The 19450-nt window shown below is 43.5% G+C and overlaps 1 protein-coding gene across 7 annotated transcripts in view; it reads left to right on the top strand.

Moving 5' to 3' along the window:
- KIZ (kizuna centrosomal protein) overlaps nucleotides 1-19450 on the top strand; it is a 203066-nt gene that overhangs the window by 143534 nt on the left and 40082 nt on the right. For all 7 annotated transcript variants that reach the window (XM_056121686.1, XM_056121688.1, XM_056121691.1 and 4 more), the window contains one exon: nucleotides 4454-4598. In XM_056121686.1, the coding sequence (XP_055977661.1) occupies nucleotides 4454-4598 (145 nt within the window). The remainder of the gene's footprint in view (nucleotides 1-4453; nucleotides 4599-19450) is intronic.

The raw sequence follows: 19450 nt of genomic DNA on the forward strand, positions 1-19450 counted from the left end.
TGAGTGCATGAGCCAGGAGTAACCCCTGTGCATCACTGGGAGTGACCCCCCCCCCAAAAAAAAGAAGATGTAGTATATAATATAATGAATTCATGCACGTTCATTCAAGAATGCAGGGGCTGGATATAGGGGGAGTACAATGGGGGAGGCGTTTACCTGCTGTGCAGCTGACCTGGGTCCCATCCCCCGGATCCCGTATTCTCCTCAGAGCTCCTCAGGGAGTAATTCTGAGTGCAGATCAAGGAGTAACCCCTGAGCATCATCTCAGGGGTGCCTTCTCACCCCCCCCAAAAGAATCTGATACAATATGGCTGGAGCAAAAGCACAGCGGTAGGGCATTTGCCTTGCAAGCGACCAACCCAACCAACCCAGGTTCAATTCCTCCACCTCTCTCGGAGAGCCAGGCAAGCTACTGAGAGTATCTTGCCCGCACAGCAAAGCCTGGCAAGCTACCCGTGTCGTGTTCGATATGCCAAACACAATAACAAGTCTCACAATGGAGACGTTACTGGGCCCGCTCGAGCAAATCAATGAACAATGGGAGGACAGTGACAGTGACAGGACCATTAACTACATTTTTTGGCCAATTCTTTGTTCTTGTCAGTTTGCCTTGATTGCCTCAACAGTCTTTTTATATTGTCTTTAAAAATTCAGATGATATTATCTAGAATCTGGTGGCTTGATGTGATTATATTGTAGGCCAGGCATTTGGCAAGATGACATCCCCATGCTTGTATTTCTTCCCTTTTTTTAAAAGGAATAATAAATACCCCCCCCCATTGTTGTGATTTACGATAGTTTCATGCCTACACCATTCCAACCCCATATCCACACCAGAGTGCCTGCTTCCCTCCACCAGTGAGAGTGTGTATTTCTTTTTCCATTGCCTCAGACAGCACATTGTGTCTGTTAATCCTGTGTTTTACAATGATGAAACCGATGTTGCTAATAGAAAATTTACCAATTTGCACAATAAAGGTAAAGGTAAAGGCCCTCCCGTTGATCGTCGATTTGCTCAAGCGGGCCCAGTAACGTCTCCATTGGAGACTTTGTTGTTACTGTGTCTGGCATATCGAATACTCTCGGTAGCTTGCCGGGCTCTCCGAGAGGGGCGGAGGAATCGAACTCGGGTCGGCCATGTTGGCTGCTTGTAAGGCGAACGCCCTACCCGCTGTGCTATCACTCCAGCCCAATATTATGATCAAATATTTCCTTGGTCTTAGGACCTGGTTTCTTTTCTAATTCATGTATTTCTTCTTCATTTATTAGTAAGAAGAACTTTTCCCATCAGTAAGCCTGTATTACTTCTAAACCTATGGTTTTCAGGTATTAAAGCAAACCAGTACTGCCTGAGGCCAACATCTCTTCAGAACTAAAATGTGTTTTTTTTGTGCATGTCCTCAAAGGCAGGATAAATACTTGCTTTCATCCCTTGTTTTTTACTAAGTTTTATAATAATACGTCGTCCTTGTAGTCTCCAAAGATTTCTTTGTCTATATCTTTAATTGTGATTTTTAAATAGGAGCAGAGAGGTAGTATACAGGCTAAGGTGCTTGCTTGATGAAGCAAGACTCCTGTTCCATCTGCAGCATATGGTCCCCCGAGCACCACCAGAAGTGACCCCTGAGCACAAGGTGGGGAGTAGTCCTTGCGTGGGTGTGACCCAAACAATCCTCCTCATCTCAAAAAGCAAATATAAAATTTATACTTATCCATTTTTAGATGCAGTTTTCAATAGTGTTAACTTATTCACACTGTTTGCAAAAGATCTATAGGATGTTTTTCATCTTTTAAAACTGAAAGTCAATAGCCATTAATCAACTGTCCATTTCTCCCTCTCCAGTCCCTGGCAATTCCATTCTCCTTCCTTTTCTGTGAAAGTGGCTGCTCTAGGAGCTTATGTAAGCGGAATCAAAGTAGTTGTGTTTGTGATTGACTTATTTTATTTAGCATAAAGGCCTTAAAATGCCTCCATATTTTAGTATGTAACAGGATGCTCGTATTTTGTCTTTTATTAACTTCAAGATTTATTAAAATTAGTTTTCTAATTTATTCTGGTTTTGGTTTTGGTCTGGGACCATTCCCAGTGATGCTCAGTGTCACTCCTGGCTCTGTGCTCCAGGGTTACTCCTGGTGGAGATTCAGGTACCCTATGTGGTGCCAGAGATCGAACCCAGGTGGGCAGCATGCAAGGCCAGCGTTGTACCTGCTGTATTATCGCTCTAGCCCATGAATTTACTTATTTTTCTTAATCAACTCATAATTTTCTTTTTTTTGTTTTATTTTTGGACACATGTGAAGGTCCTCTGAAGCTGCTCCCAGCTCAGTGCCCCGGGGCCACTCCCACTGCTGCTCAGGCAATCCTGTGGGTTTCCCAGGCCCTGGAGCAAGGATGGGAGGCCATTTTCCCTGGGCCCTCAACTAAGTCCATCTTTATGTTTTCTTTACTTCATTCCCTTGTACTGATTGTTTATTTACTTTTTGTTGTTCAAATTATCCATTTTTGGCTAGTGGGAGCTCTTTCAAAATAAGTTCTGAGACCTTTCCTTTCTTTTTTTATAGTCTTTATAATTTTCTAAATTTCTGATAGGACAAGGTGTCCCAGCGTCATCTTGCATGTTTCCTGCTCCCTACCTTGAACAGTGAATTTCACTTTGAGGCCCTTTTACTATAAATACCATAGTATAGGCTTAATTTTTTTTAGGGGGAGGTGCAGTAGGGCTGTATATACCTTTCAGTGCTCAGTGCTTTCTCTTGTCTCTGCACTCAGAGATCATACCTGGGGTGCTCAGGACCACATGGGGTGCTAGGAGATCAAAACCAGGTCAGCTGCATGCAAGACAAGCATCCTACCGGCTGTTCTATCTCTCTGACTCCAAAGGCTTAGTATTAATACCTTAATTTATCACGGTCACGGTCCTCCCGTTGTTCATTGATTTGCTCGAGCGGGCCCAGTAACGTCTCCATCATGAGACTTGTTGTTACTGTGTTTGGCATATCGAATATGTCACGGGTAGCTTGCCAGGCTCTGCTGTGTGGGCGAGATACTCTCGGTAGCTTGCTGGGGTCTCCGAGAGGGGTGGAGGAATCAAACTCAGGTCGGCCATGTTGGCTGCGTGCAAGGCAAACACCCTACCCGCTGTGCTATCACTCCAGCCCACCTTAATTTATAAAAAGTATAAATAGAACATAGCAATAATATAAGGATAAAATATCATTAAGATGGAAATACCACTAAGGTGGAAATAAGGCATCAACACCATGGTCTCACATCAAAATCTCCCTTTGAGGGGCTGGAGCAATAGCACAGCTGGTAGGGCATTTGCCTTGCACGCGGCCAACCCGGGTTTGATTCCTAGCATTCCATATGGTCCCCTAAGCAGCATCGCCAGGTGTGACCCATAAAGAAAAAAAAAAAATTCTCTTTGAGCCAGAGTAAGGGAATAGATAGTATTGAACAAACTCTTTGTCTTAGATCAAAACTGACTCCAGAGAAATAGTACAGTGGGTAGGGTGCTTGCCTTGCACACATCTGACATGGCTGAACTAACTTTTCATATGATCCCCTAAGCACCTCCAGGAATAATTCCTGAGTGCAGAACCAGGAGTAAGCCCTGAGTATCTCTGGGTATAGCCCAAAAATCAAAAATAACTGGCTAATACACAGTGAGGGGGTTGAGGGTAGGGGTATAAGATCACATCAGAGGTGACGTAAGGTGTGGTAATTTGCAGAAACTTTGTACATCAATACTATACATTTTAACACTATCACCTAAACTGTAAGTTTAAAAAAACAATCATTCTGTGAGACTTAAATATTCACCATGATGGATTGGGGAAGTAGCTCAGAACTAGAGCACATGCCTCACATGTGGTAGGCCCTGGGTTTGATATCATCCTATCCTTGCGCGTGCGTTCACGTGCACACACACACACACACACACAATTTCACAGTGGCTGAGCCACATCATAGACCAAATTTTTCTAGACTCTAGGGTATGCCAAGTGTCAGCTTTTTTTTTTTCAGATCTCAAGTGATTCCAGTTATACATGTAAAATTTAGAATGCTCAGCTAACAGTGAAATCATAACAAAAGTAAAAGTTTAAAATACAAACCTGGGGCTGGAGCAATAGCACAGCTGGTAGGGCGTTTGCCTTCCACACAGCCGACCTGGGTTTGATTCTCAGCATCCCATATGGTCCCCTGAGCACCTCCAGGAGTGATTCCTGAGTGCAGAGCCAGGAATAACCCCTGAGAATCGCCAGGTGTGACCCAAAAAAGCAAAAAAATAAATAAAAATAAAAAACAAACCTGAGCTCTATAAAATCTTTCAGTGCAGAATATATGACACTGCAAACTTTTCTGGATAATCTGTCATTTGGAATCTTTAAAATTGTGGGGCTCACATAAATAAGCCAGTGCTATAAATGTCTAATATATTTGTTTTTATAGATATGAACAAGCTGCAGCCTCAGGCTTACTGGTGGCAGGATTGGGTGTGCATGTTGCCAGCTTGAAAGCGTATGATGCGTCTATCAAAGAAGACAAAGCTAAGTCATCTGGAATTTTCCCAGAAGACAAGGATCAGAAGACAAAGGTTAGTCAATTTCCTTTTTAAATTAAGTTTCAGAAATGTTCAAGTTATTCATTTGGGAATGATTTTCTTAACAATTGATCTACTTGAGACAGTGATAGCTGAGACTTTTGATTTGTTTAGTGTTTTGTGTAAAAATTGTGACTTCTGGGAGGGGGTGGGGGTATCCTGGTGATGGTCTGGTGTTGGAATTCTATGCATGAGAGACCATTATTAATAATATTATAAACCACAGAATCGCAATCATACAAGGCAAGTGCCTTAATCATTGTACTGTCTCCATCACTTCTACTCTATATTTTAAAACTACTGTATAAGAGATGTTGAAGCATATGCTCGGTATGTTGGAGGCCCTGATTTGATACTGGGCATTGTATGATCCCTCAGTAATCACCAAGTATGTTCTTTGAGCACTGCCAAGAACTTCTCAAAAGTTGAAGGGACTGGAGAGATAGTACAATGGGTAAGGCACTTGTCTTGCACACAGCCAACCTGGGTTCAGTTCCCTAGCACCACATTTCTCCAGGCGCTACCAGTGTGGTTCCTGAGTTCAATGATAGGAGCTCTAAATACCAACAGGAAAGAAGGGAGGAAAAAAAGGAGGGAGGGAGGGAGGGAGGGAGGGAGGGAGGGGAGGAGAGGAGGGGAGGGGAGAGGAGAGGAGGGATGAGGGAGGGAGGGAGGAAGAGAAGAAAACCTGAATGGTCATCTATGTCAATTCAATAAATATCTATGGATCTTTTTCTATATACAGACACCAGCCTAGATCCATTGGCTATTGCACTGTAGCACTGTCCTCCCATTTGTTCATCGATTTGCTCGAGCGGGTCCAGTAACATCTCCATCATGAGACTTGTTGTTACTGTGTTTGGAATATTGAATGCATCACGGGTAGCTTGCCAGGCTTCTCCGTGCGGGCGAGATACTCTTGGTAGCTTGCCAGGCTCTCTGAGAGGGGCGGAGGAATCGAACTGGGCTCAGCCAGCTGGCTGCACGCAAGGCAAACGCCCTACTGCTGTGCTATCGCTCTATTGGCTATAAAGAGATAAATAAAATACAGTCCCACCTTCTGGGGAATGGCACAGGAGGGTGCATGTAATAAGAAAATAACAAAGCATGCAGACCTTTGCAAAAGGGAACCAATTTATCTTCATAATCAATGAGATTAAACTTTAGAGAAACCAGAGAGATGGGACAACAGAGAGGAGCTTGCCTCCCCGTCACCTTTCTTTCCTGGAATGTGCTAGTCATTTTACTAGTGTGGTCTCCTCCCCCCATTCTCACTACCCTCTCCTCTCAACCCCCTCCCCCATTTCTCTCTGATTTCTCCTTCTATCTCTTCCTTCACCTAGCCTCCCCTCTTCTTTCTTCCTGTTTTTGAACCACTTTTCTCTCCTTTTGCTTCTTCTGAGATAAATTCCTACAGAGACAGTTTCCTGCTGTCTCTCGTGGACCAGTGCCTCTTCATGAAGAGCCTTGTAGGTATCCTTCCCACACACATTTTTGTTGGACTGCATTATGCAGAACCCAATTAACAACTTTAATTTTTCTTTTCTGTGAAGCATGATAGCATTTGTGTGAATTTCCTTTTCCCCTAAGGCGTGGGGCACCGCAGGACATGCGTGGAGGCTGTTCTTGGCCCCCACAGGGAGGCCTGGCCCCAGCAACTCTGAGCATCCCCAGCTGCTGTGGAAAGAACAGTTTTTCTTAGAAAATCATAAATCTTGGGTTTTTCCCCCCAATTTTTATTGAGTCAGCAAGATCTGCAATACTGTTAGAACCTGTTTTTATGGATACATTCCATATCTGTTCATAAACAGAAGGACTTTGTTTTCAGGTTCTATTGTTTGTGTAATTTGTTCCTATCTTATAATAGCAGCATTTATGTTCTTGTATAATGCAAATACATCGCCTCAGTCATGTTGAGTGAAATACATATTGACTGAGTACCCTTTGGTATTAAATTGACTGTTTTTCAAAAGATGTTTTTTATACTAGAAAAAAGTTCCAGACTATCCATTCACAGTTTTTCTAATAATAACTCCATAAGTAATGGGTTTTCCCAGTTAATAACTTAAGGATCAAGTTATATTATGCCTCTGCTCATAGATGTTTTTGTTCTTTTAAAATTATCATGGGATTGTCTTATTAGCAATTAGAAAAATTACTAATAGTCAAAAATCTATCCTTAAAAATGGGAGTATGCAGTTTCTGAAAAAACAGATTGAAACTCAAGAAATGCAGAGCCCTAAAGGTCAGTATTGCCAAAACAGCATGAGCAGAACGGACCTTGAAAGCCTGAGGACAAAATGCTTTTGTGGGTCCGAGCACTGTTTTGGTTTACACATTATCTTTTAACCATCAGTAAAATAAAGTAGTTTTAAACTGTTTCCCTGTATTGAAAAGGTATCTATGCATAATAAATAGTATGAATATAGATTGAATATGTCTCTGTAGGTAAAAATCTCAAAAGGAAGAGACCTATGAAATTTAAGAAAACTGTACTAGAAATTACTTGATAAGTTGAGTGAAGCTCAGAAGTATTTACTTAGATCTCTTGGGTAAATGTCTAATTAAATAGCCACATGTAAATGATGTTTACCTGTGGGTCCCCTTGCTGTCAGCTGGAGTCAATCCCATCTGTTGAATAAATACATCATTAAAGCCACAGAAACTCAGATTACATCCCCCTGAGACTGATAAGACCCACAGCACCGTATAGTAGAACCTATTAGACAATTACATAATTGAGCTGCATGCTTTTAAATCAGAAAACTTTCTAATTACTGTATGTGAAAAAGAACAAATTGGGTGCTTCATTTAAATACGAAGTGCCTTGATATTATTTTATTCCTAAATGAAATTTGTTTCCATCAGACAAACTTCTCCAAGCAAAGCTGAGTGACTTGTTAGTGTCACTCAGAATAGATTGGTCCCATCCCCCACCACACGTGCTGTGCTGAAGACGTGTCTCAGGTCACGGAAATCCCTCCCTCTCCCCAAAGGAAGAATTGTTTTCTTTTCCTAGCTCTAGAATACTCATTTGCTGGTTCCTACTTTCCCTTTTTTTTTTTTACTACATAAATGAAAAACCTCCTCCTCCCCCTTCCTTGCATCTTCTCCTCTTCCTCCCCTCATCCTCATCTCCTCTCCTTCTTTCTTCTTCCTCTTCCTCCTCTTCCTCCTTTTCCTCCTTTTCCTCATCCTCTACCCCCTTCCCCCTCTTCTTCCTCTTCTTCTTTTTCCCTTTTCTGAACATGAAACTGATTATTTTAAAAGTTATTACTGTAGTTCATCATATTAACAGAATGAATAGACAAAACTATAGCACAGATGCAGGAAAATATTTAAATAAAATACACAACCAGTTCATAATTTAAAACCTCTGAAAATGGATGTGACCCCCGACTACTGGAAGATGGAGGATCTGGGTGGAGGATGCTCAGCCCCAATCCGAGTAGGCTTGAAGATCTCAGCCCCAGGACCCGCTTGCCTTTGTTCCTCTGTCGGTACCTTCAGGTGTGCAGAGAGTGGCTGGTCCTGGAGGTCTTCGGCTGCCGGAGCCCTGGTCGGGGAGGAAAGCTCAACCCGTGGGGGTCACATCTTATTATGACATCTTATTATCTCATTCCTACTTTGGACAAACTGGCAGGTTACCGAATGTAACCTGCCCACACGGCAGAGTCTGGCAAACTCCCCGTGGCGTACCCAATATGCCAAATACCAGTAACAATGATGGGTCTCATTCTCCTAAAGAACCTTGAATATAGCACTTTCTTAGAAATCTCAGGGCTAGAATGAAGGAGACGTTACTGGGGCCTGCTCGAGGCAGTCGACGAATAACAGGATGGTAGTGATTTGTGAAAACGGATGTAACCATAAATATTTATACTGTTACATATGATAAAGGTCTTATCCTCAAAACCTTTGAATAACTCTTAAAATTCAACAATAAGAAGCAAACTCAACATAATATGAAACTGAAAAAAAAATTATCCAAAAGATTATGAAGATGACAAATAAGTGTATTCAAAGGTGTTCATCATTTAGGAAAATGCAGGTGAAAATTACAAAGAAATATCATTACATACATTGGAATTGCTAAAACCTCCCTAGAAAATTCTTGGCAAACGTGTGGGAAATATGATCTCTCATTTATTTTTTATTTTAATGAATCATCATGAGACACATTTACAGACTTCCAGACTTTCATGATTGCATTTCAGTCAAACAACGTTCAAATACCCATCCCTCCACCGGTGCCCATTCTCCACCCCCAGTATTCCCAGTATTCCTCCCCCAGCACCACCCCTTCCCACCTCCTGCCTCTGTGGCAGGCACAACCCCTCTTTCCCTCTTACTCTCTCTGTCCTTTGGGGTGTTATGGTTTGCAATATTTGCAATACAGTTAATAAGCAGTCATCATGTTTGGTGCGTAGTGTACTTTCAATATGCATCTACTATCCCGAGCGATCCCTCCAATCATCATTTATTTAGTGCTCCTCTCTCCATCCCAGCTACCTTTTCCCCCAGCACATGAGATCAGCCATCAAGCCGTGGGGCAATTCTCCTGACCCTTATTTCAACTGTGCTTAGGTGTTAGTCTCCTATTATGTTTATATTCCACAAAAGAGTTCAGTCATTCTATGTCTGTCCCTCTCTTTCTGACTCATTTCAATTAGCATGATACTCTTCATGTTGATCCACTTATATGCAAATTTCATGACTTCATTTTTTTTTACAGCTGCATAGTATTCCATTGTGTAGATATACAAAAGTTTCTTTAACCAGTCATCTGTTCTCGGGCACTCGGGTTTTTTTCCAGATTCTAGCTATTGTAAATAGTGCTGCAATAAACATACAAGTCCATATATCATTTCTACTGTACTTTTTTGCATCTCTGGGATATATTCCCAGAAGTGGTATTGCTGGGTCAAATGGGAGCTCCATTTCTAGTTTTTTGAGAAAATAGTCCATATTGTTTTCCAAAAAGGCTGGGCCATTCGGCATTCCGGAGGGTCCCTTTCTCCCCACATCCACACCAACACTGGTTGGTTTTGGGTTTTTGGATGTGTGCCAGTTTCTGTGGTGTGAGATGATCTCTCATAGTTGTTTTGATCTGCATCTCCCTGATGATTAGTGATGAAGAACATTTTTTCATGTGTCTTGGCCATTCGGATTTCTTCTTCGAGAAAGTTTCTGTTCATTTCATTGCCCCATTTTCTAATGGGATTGGATGTTTTCTTCTTGTAAAGTTCAACCAGTGCCTTGTATATCCTTGATATTAACCCCTTATCAGAGGGGGTAAAGGTAAAGGTAAAGGTAAAGGCCCTCCCGTTGATCGTCAATTTGCTCGAGCGGGCCCAGTAACGTCTCCATTGGAGACTTTGTTGTTACTGTGTCTGGCATATCGAATACTCTCAGTAGCTTCCCGGACTCTTGGGTGAATATCCTTTCCCATTCTGTAGACTGTCTTTGTATTCTAGTCACTGTTTCTTTTGAGATACAGAATCTTCTTAGCTTAAGATAGTCTCATTTATTTATCTCTGTTTCCACTTGTTTGGTCAGTGACATTTCATCTTAGCTTCAATGTCATAGAGGGTTTTACCGACCTTTTCTTCAGTGCACCTTATGGATTCCGGTCAGATGTTGATATCTTTAATCCATTTTTATCTGACTTTGGTGCATGGTGTTAAGTAGAGGTCTGAGCCCATTTTTTTGCATGTAGCTGTCCAGTTTTGCCAGCATCGTTTGACTTTCTTTGTTCCACATTGCCTCTCTTCCTACCTTATCAAAGATTATACGTTCATATATTTGAGGGTTGGCCATGTTGGTTGCGTGCAAGGCAAACGCCCTATAGCACAGCAGTAGGGCGTTTGCCTTGCACGCAGCCAACATGGCCGACCCAAGTTCGATTCCTCCACCCCTCTCGGAGAGCCCGGCAAGCTACCAAGAGTATCTCACCCGCACAGCAGAGCCTGGCAAGCTCCCCGTGATGTATTCGATATGCCAAACACCGTAACAACCAAGTCTCCAATGGAGACGTTACTGGGCCCGCTCGAGCAAATCGATGATCAACGGGAGGTCCTTTACCTTTACCTTTATATTTGAGGGGATGTGTAAGAATGTTCAATCCTATTCCACTGGTCTGCGGGTCTGTTTTTGTTCCAATACCATGCCATTTTAATTATTACTGCTTTGTAGTACTGTTTGGAGTTGGGGAATGTGATGGCCCCCATCTTTTTTTCAATTAAAGCTATTAAAGCTAATTGCTTTAGTTATTTGTGGATCCTTATTTTTCCATATGAATTTTAGGAGTGTTTGATCAATTTCTTTGAAGAATCTCATGGGTATCCTTATAGGGATTGCATTGAATCTGTATAATACTTTGGGGAGTATTCCCATTTTGACAATGTTAATTCTCCCAGTCCATGAGCAGGGGATGTGTTTACATTTCCTCGTGTCCTCTTTTATTTCTTGAAAGCATTTTATAGTTTTCTTTGTACAGGTCCTTTACCTCCTTAGTTAAGCTGATTCCGAGGTACTTGATTTTCTGAGGCATGAGTGTGAATGGGATTGCTTTTTCATGTCATTTTCTTCTCTCTCGTTATTTGTGTATAGGAAAGCCATGGGTATTGATTTTATAGCCTGTGACTTTACTATACAAGTTTACTGTTTCTAGGAGTTTCTTGGTAGAAGCTTTAGGGTTCTCTAAATATATCATGTCATTTGCAAATAGTTTTATTTCTTCCTTTTCTATTTGGATACCCTCAATGTCTTTTTCTTGCCTAACAGCTATGCCAAGTACTTCCAGTATTATATTGAATAGTAGCGGTGAGAGTGGGCATCCTTGTCTTGGGAAGTCTCTTAGTTTTTTCCCATAGGGGATAATGCTTGCTGTAGGCTTGTGGTAGATAGCTTTGACTATATTGGGAAAGTTTCTTCAATTCCCATTTTGGTGATAAACGGGTGCTGTATCTTGTCAAATGCTTTCTCTGTGTCTATTGATATCATCATATGGTTTTTTTCTTTTATTGATATGATGGATGGGCTGGAGCGATAGCACAGTAGGTAGGGCATTTGCCTTGCAAGCAGCCAACATGGCTGACCCCAGTTCGATTCTTCCGCCCCTCTCGGAGAGCTTGGCAAGCTACCGAGAGTATCTCGCCCGCACAGCAAAGCCTGGCAAGCTACCCATGACATATTCGATATACCATACACAGTAACAATTGTCACAATGGAGACGTTACTGGGCCCACTCGAGCAAATCGATAAACAACGGGAAGACAGTGACAGTGATATGATGAATTATGTTAATTGACTTGCAAATGTTAACTATCCTTGCATCCCTGGGATGAATCCCACTTGGTCATGGTGTATGATCTTTTTGATGAGTACCTGGATTCTATTTGCTAATATTTTGTTGAGGATCTTCGCACCCATGTTTATCAGGGATATCGACCTGTAATTTTCTTTTCTGGTGGCGTCTCTGTTTGCTTTTGGTATTAGGGTGATATGTGCCTCATATAAACTGTTTGGGAGAGTTTCTGTTTCTTCAATTTCCTGGAAAAGTTATCTTCTTTTTCTATAAATTTGATAAATATAACTCAACTGATGACACTAGCATTTCTCTTTAAACACTGAAAAATGTCTTCAGGTGTGCCAGAGAAAGGTTCCCAAGGGAGAATGAATTGAGCCTAGGTTATGGGGGTATGGTGCCACCAGCAGGTCAATCTGTACCTGTGAGGCGAGTGCATCAGCAGCCTCATGGAGCCTTCAGACTTCCAGATACCCCAAAATTGCTGCTGTGCCCTTGGCCAGACCCCAAAAACTTGGGGCAAAGTTTACCAAGAAAGTAAACAGCCAAAAGTTAGGTATGTGGGAGACACACCCACAAACCACCTTGGGCTCAGCTATATAAATGGAGGCAAGCCTCTTTGGTTCCTGATTGAACTGCTTAATGGACATGATCCCAGAGACTCAGAAACGAATCTCAGAACCCAGTGGTTTTAGGTAGAAATGCGTCTGGTCTCTGCAGTAGGCTACCAGTGCTGGGCCAACCCAGGTGGGAATAGGTTTCGTGCCTTGGCCTGTTCCCCCTGGTGGCCCAGTGGCCGCCATCCATCTGAGGCCACTGGATAGTCACATTTGGGCCCCCAGTGACGAGACACACAGGTCCTCACGGGATGGGGGTGTAGCCGGGCTTGTCCTCCCCACCCCAACGAGACCCCAAGTCATCGCCCACGAATGGCCTCTCTGGCTCCTGATCAAGCTGCTTAATGGCCATGATCCCAGAGACTCAGAAACAAATCTCAAAACCCAGTGGCTTTTGGCAGAAATGCATCCGGACTCCACAGTACGTTACTGTCGCTGGGCCACCCAGGGAGAAAAGGGTGTTGTCCCTCCGCCTGCTCCCTCTTGGCGACTTGGTGGCTGTCATCCTCCAGAGGCCATTGGACAGTCAGGCTTGGGCCCGCAGTGACAAAACTTGTTGGGTCTCACGGGATGGGAGCGGGGGGTGGAGCCGGGCCTGTCCTCCCCACCCCAACGAGACCCCAAGTCATTGCCCACGAATGGCCTCTCTGGCTCCTCATCAAACTGCTCAGCGGCCTTGATCCCAGAGACTAAGGAACAAATCTCGAAACCCAGCGGCTCTTGGCAGAAATGTGTCTGGACCCCGCAGTAGGTTACTGTCGCTGGGCCACCCCAGGGGGGAATGGGTGCTGTCCCTCTGCCTGCTCCCTCTTTGCGACTTGGTGGCTGTCATCCTCCAGAGGCCATTGGACAGTCAGGCTTGGGCCTGCAGTGACGAAACTTGTTGGGCCTCACGGGATGGGGGGGGAGGGGAGGAGCCGGATCTGTCCTCCCCATCCCAATGAGACCCCAAGTCATTGCCCACAAACGGCCTCTCTGGCTCCTCATCAAGCTGCTCAATGGCCATGATCCCAGAGACTCAGGAGCAGATCTCTAAACCCAGTGGCTTTTGGCAGAAATCCCTCCAGATTTAAGTGTTAAAATTTTGGAATTTCAAAACCACATGGCCCTACTGCAGTCACACGACATCATATGTTATTCATAACCAGCAATAGAACACAAATTGTCTATAGTTGCCTTTTCAGCAGATCTGAGTGTTGGGGTAAAATCTCAAATAATGGTGGGTCTGGTGTCGAAATAGTGAATGTGATCAAAGTAGAGAGAGAGTAATGTGGAAATCATCTGCCCCACAGGCAGGGGGAGGGTGTGGGATGGGGGTATACTGGGATTTTTGGTGGTGGAGAATGGGCACTGGTGAAGGTACGGTTGTTTCATTGTATGACTGAGACTTCGACCCAAAAGCTTTGTAACTGCTCTCACGGTGATTCAATAAATAAAATTGTAAAAAATGGAAAAAAATAAAGTAAGGTGGAGTTCATGCACAATTCAGTCGGCTAATCAGTGGCTGAATAAATAGCAGTACTCCTACAAAAATAAATAAATAAATAAATAAATAAATTGAAACCCATGCTTAATTTATTCATAAGCATCACAAGGCCAAGGTAAAAGTGTTGTCCAGTGAGCAGCATTTTGAAATTGAGAGCTCCAACTGGCAGATCCCATTTGAGCCCAGCAGCTTCTTCACTCTTCTCTGAGCTTGTTACTTTGCAGTTACAGGTTCTCAATCTCAGGTGGCAGGATCTTTTTTTTTTATTTGAGATTTTTTTTTTTATTATTAGTGAAACACCATGAGGTACAGTTGTAGATTTACAATTTTTTGTGCTTGAGTTTCGATTATACAATGATCAGATACCCATCCCTCCACCAGTGCCCATTTTCCACCACCATGGATAATATCCCCCCCACCCCCATCCCCCCCATTCCACCCTGCCTCTGTGGCAGGGCAATCCCTTGTGTTTTCTCTCTTCTTTTGGGTGTTGTGGTCTGCAAAAGAGGCATTGAGTGGCAAACATGTTCAGTCCATAGTCTACTTTCGACATGCATCTCCCCTCCTGGGAGGATCCTCCAAACACCCTTTATTTGGTGTTCCCTTCTCTATCTGAGCTGCCCTTTCCCCTAGAATGCCCGGCTGGCCTCTAAGCTATGGAGTAATCCTCCTGGTGCTGATCTCAGCTATTCTTGGGTATTAATCTCATACTTTGTTACTTTATATCCCCCAGATGAATGCAATCTTTCTATGTCTATCCCTCTCTTTCTGACTCATTTCGCTTAGCATGATACTTTCCATGTTGTACCACTTGTATGTAAATTTCATGACTTCATCTTTTCTAACAGCTACATAGTACTCCATTGTGTAGATGTACCAAAGTTTCTTTAACCAGTCATCTGTTCTTGGGCATTCAGGTTTCTTCCAGTTTCTGGCTATTGTAGAGAGTGCTGCACTGAACAAACAAGTGCAGATGTCACTTCGACTATACATTTTTGCCTCTCTGGGATATACTCCCAGGAGTGGTATTGCTGGGTCAAATGGGAGCTCAATTTCTAATTTTTTGAGAATCGTCCATACTGTTTTCCAGAAGGGCTGAACCAGTCGACATTCCCACCAACAGTGAAGGAGTGTCCCTTTCTCACCACATCCGCGCCAGCATTGGTTGCTTTTGTTCTTTTGAATGTGGGCCAGTCTCTGAGGTGTGAGATGGTATCTCATTGTGGTTTTGATCTGCATCTCCCTGATGATTAATGATGTAGAGCATTTTCTCATGTGCTTTTTTGCCATTCGGATTTCTTCTTTGAGAAAGTTTCAGTTCATTTCATTGCCCCATTTTTGGATGGGGTTGGATGTTTTCTTCTTGTGGAGTTCAACCAGTATTTTGTATATCCTTGATATCAACCCCTTGTCAGATGTGTATTCGGCGAATATCCTTTCCCATTCTGTAGACTGTCTTTGTATTTTGGTCACTGTTTCTTTTGAGGTGCAGAAGCTTCTTAGTTTAAGATAGTCCCATTTATCTTTCTCTGTTTTCACTTGCTCGGCCAGTGGCGTGGCATCTTTGAAGATACCATTAGCTAGGTGGCAAGATCTTTCATACAGGCACCTTTCTTAGAGAAATGCCTTGCTAACAGCACACCTTGAATGTATTGCATCTTTTTTTCCTGACTGCAGAAGTAGTTTTTTCTCCTTCCATTCCCTTTGTGGTGGTGGTTGTGAAGATGGCTGATGTTACACATATGCTCGCTTGTGATTCTCACACATATTCCAATTGTAGTACTTGTCAGGTCTCTCTGGTGCTCATACAAATGCTTGTCAGGGACACACACTTGATTGTGTGCTCACACACTTTTTATTTGTGATGCTTGCTGGGGGTCACAGCTTTATTTTAGTGGTCACCTGGCCCCTTAGCATATCCAGAGATATAGTGGGGTCAAGGGTCCCAGACAGCAGAGACAAAGAGACTGTGCTCATCTCATGAATCACCTTTATTTTGTTTTTTAGGCCACACTAGTGGTACTCAGGTGTCACTCCTGGCTCTGCACTTGGGAATCACTCCTGGTGGGCTTGGTGGACCATATTGGAGACTAGGGATCAAACCCAGGTTGACTGCATTCAAGGCAAGCTCCCTATCTGCTGTACTATCACTCCAGCCCCATGTGTTCACCTCATGGATATAGCTCTGGGTGTGACAGCTACAGCCTTAAAGCAAGGCAGGTGCTTTACCCACTGAGCAGTCCCTTGGGACCCCTCTTGATGTTGATTTTTTTATTAGAAATCTCTGCATTCTTTGAGGTTATGTTTCTTTGCTGCTTATCATTTCTGGGAAGTGATCACTCTGGACAAGAATGAATGCTGAAAAGTAGCAAAGTGACATGCATGACACCTTTTCAGTGACAGTATTGCAAACCCCAGTGCCTAAAGGAAAAAAAGAAAAAGTGTCTGCCATAGAGCTAGACTGGGGAAGGAGGGAAATTGACAACGTTGGTTGGGGGAAGTGGACACTGGTGAAGGGATGGGTGCTCAAACATTGTCCAACTAAAACTCAATCATGAGCAAGTCTATAACTGTGTATTTCACAGTGATTCAAAGAACAATTTTTTTTGATAATTGAGTTTTATTCATATAATATTCCAATACCAATCCGACCACTAATGTCATTGTTGAGTTTGTGTTTTGGATATATGGCTATACAACTCATCAGTTTAATTGAAACCCTAGTGCCTATTCACCCATTACTTCGCTTTCTCTTTGATTTCTTTCCTTCTCTGTTCTTCTCTTTAAACACAGGGGTCAAGTGTGATCTAGTCATCACTTTCAATACCCTTTGACTACAGTACATTTTCTTATCCAGTATTCTATGTACCAAAGATAAGTGAAATCATCCTGTGTTTTTTTCCTTCTGGCTTACTTCGCTCAACATGGTATCTTTCAGTTCCAACCACATTGCAGCAATTTGCATGATTTCATAATTCCTTGCAGCTGCATAATATTCCATTGTGTAATATACCATCTATTCATAATCCATTCGTCTGTTGTTGAACATCTAGGTTGATTCCTTATCTTAGCTATTGTTCTGGGTACAGCAATAAATAATGATGTGCATATTTCCTTTTGAGGAACATGCGATAAAAGAGGTGTTGGAGGCGTTGGTGTCCTTGTCAACACAAACTTGGCCAAGAGCATTGATTCATTCGAATGCCTAACAACCCGAATCGGACGTTTACATTTGAATAGATGTGGCTCACTGCCTGCAGTTTCTATCTTCGTTGTCTACGCACCAACATCTCATTATGATGAAAGAGAAATCGAGAAGTTCTACATGGAGCTAGAGAAGTTCTATAAAGAAGACCACACCTTCTACAAGATCATTGTGGGTGATTTTAATGCCAAGATAGGACCGAGAAGATCAGCTGAAGAACTTCACATCGGGACCCATGGCCTAGAATGGAACGAACAGGGTGAGAGACTGTCTGAGTTCATCATGTCGACCAAGACCATTCATGGTAACTCACAGTTCCAGAAGGCAGAATCTAAACGATGGACATGGGAGTCTCCCGGTGGACGATTCCACAATGAAATAGACCACATCATATTCAATCGACGGTTTTGCCTGACTGATGTCGCTGTTGTCCCAAAATTTCGAACGGGATCGGACCACCGTCTCCTTCGTGCAGAATTCTACTTCACAGAGCGGGGAGAAAGGGCTGCAAAGTTCAAAAAGAGAACTCCCAGAATGACCGCCAACTGGGAACTCTTTGGTACTATTGCGGCAACATGGGAAGATGCCATTGTTGACAACATTGACGAGGAATACGATCGACTGGTTCAGCACCTCCATGAATGTGCGAGGAACGCCAAGAGAGAGATAGCCACAAAAAGTCGCCTATCTTCGAAAACTCTTGAGCTAATTCGCCAGCGTGGTTTGGCGCATGCCTCAGGCAACCGCAAGCTAACGTCCGAGCTTGCAAAGCAGTGCAGAGATGCGATCAAGGAAGACCTCAAAGAGAGAAGAGCAGAAGTACTGGTAGATGCGGCAGAAGCCGGGAAAAGTATTCGTAACGCCCGCCTGTCCTTCGCCAACTATAAGACCAAGATGACTGCCCTCCGACATCCTGATGGATCCATCACATCCTCCAGAACGGCAATGGAGAAGATTATCCATGACTTCTACTCAAATCTCTTCGATAGCCATGTCCACTTGCCGACATACCAAATTCCACAGGATGGGTATGTCGTTCCTAACGTTCTCCCTTCCGAAATCCGACACGCCATTTCGTTGGTAAAGAAGCAAACAGCACCCGGCCCAGACAAGGTCAGACCTGAACACCTGAAGAACCTGCCGTCAGTACTCATCAATACACTGGCTCGGCTCTTCACTCGCTACCTGTCTGAATGCAAGGTTCCGTCCCAATGGAAAACCAGCAGGACCGTACTACTGTTCAAGAAGGGAGACATCCATGACATTGGCAACTATCGCCCGATCTGCCTATTGTCTGTCATCTACAAGCTGTTCACTCGAGTCATCCTGAATAGGATTGGCAGAACACTAGATGAAGGACAACCATGCGAGCAAGCAGGGTTCCGCAAAGGATTCAGCACCATCGACCATATCCACACGGTAACCAAGCTCATTGAGGTTTCTCGGGAGTTCAAGATGCCGCTCTGCTTAACGTTCATTGATTTAAAGAAGGCCTTTGATTCTGTTGAGACGGAAGCGGTCATTGAAGCCCTAGCCAATCAGGGCATTCAAGCCCAATACATCAGGATCCTCCGTGAGCTGTATTGCAGATTCACTACCAGGATCTCACCATTCTACAAAGAAGTGATCGTTGATGTCAAGAGAGGGGTGCGGCAGGGTGATACCATTTCACCGAAACTCTTCAGTGCCACCCTCGAGAACATCATGCGACGACTGGAATGGGAAGGAATGGGAGTGAAGATAGATGGTCGGCAACTACACCACCTCCGCTTTGCTGATGACATTGTTTTAATAACACCAAACATCAGCCAAGTGGCACAAATGCTGGCCAACTTCGACTGTGAGTGTGGAAAGGTAGGACTACAGCTGAATGTTATGAAGACAATGTTTATGAGAAACAGCCTTGTTCCTGACGCCCCATTCGCTCTCAATGGAACGACCATCTCCGAATGCAACAGCTATGTGTACCTAGGTCGAGAGGTCAACATGACAAATGACCTGGCACCCGAGCTGCGCAGGAGGAAGAGAGCGGCTTGGAACGCCTTCAAGAACGTCGAAGAAATAGCTAAGAGGATGAAGAACCTCCGGCTCTGGGCACATCTCTTTGATTCCACTGTTCTTCCTGCATTAACATATGCCTCAGAGACCTGGGCCCTACGCAAACAAGATGAGAACGCCATTCAGGTCTCCCAAAGAAGAATAGAAAGAGCTATGCTTGGAATATCACGT

This window comes from Sorex fumeus, unplaced genomic scaffold (assembly GCF_029834395.1).
Source record: "Sorex fumeus unplaced genomic scaffold, SorFum_2.1 ptg000044l, whole genome shotgun sequence".
NCBI classification, from domain to species: domain Eukaryota; kingdom Metazoa; phylum Chordata; class Mammalia; order Eulipotyphla; family Soricidae; genus Sorex; species Sorex fumeus.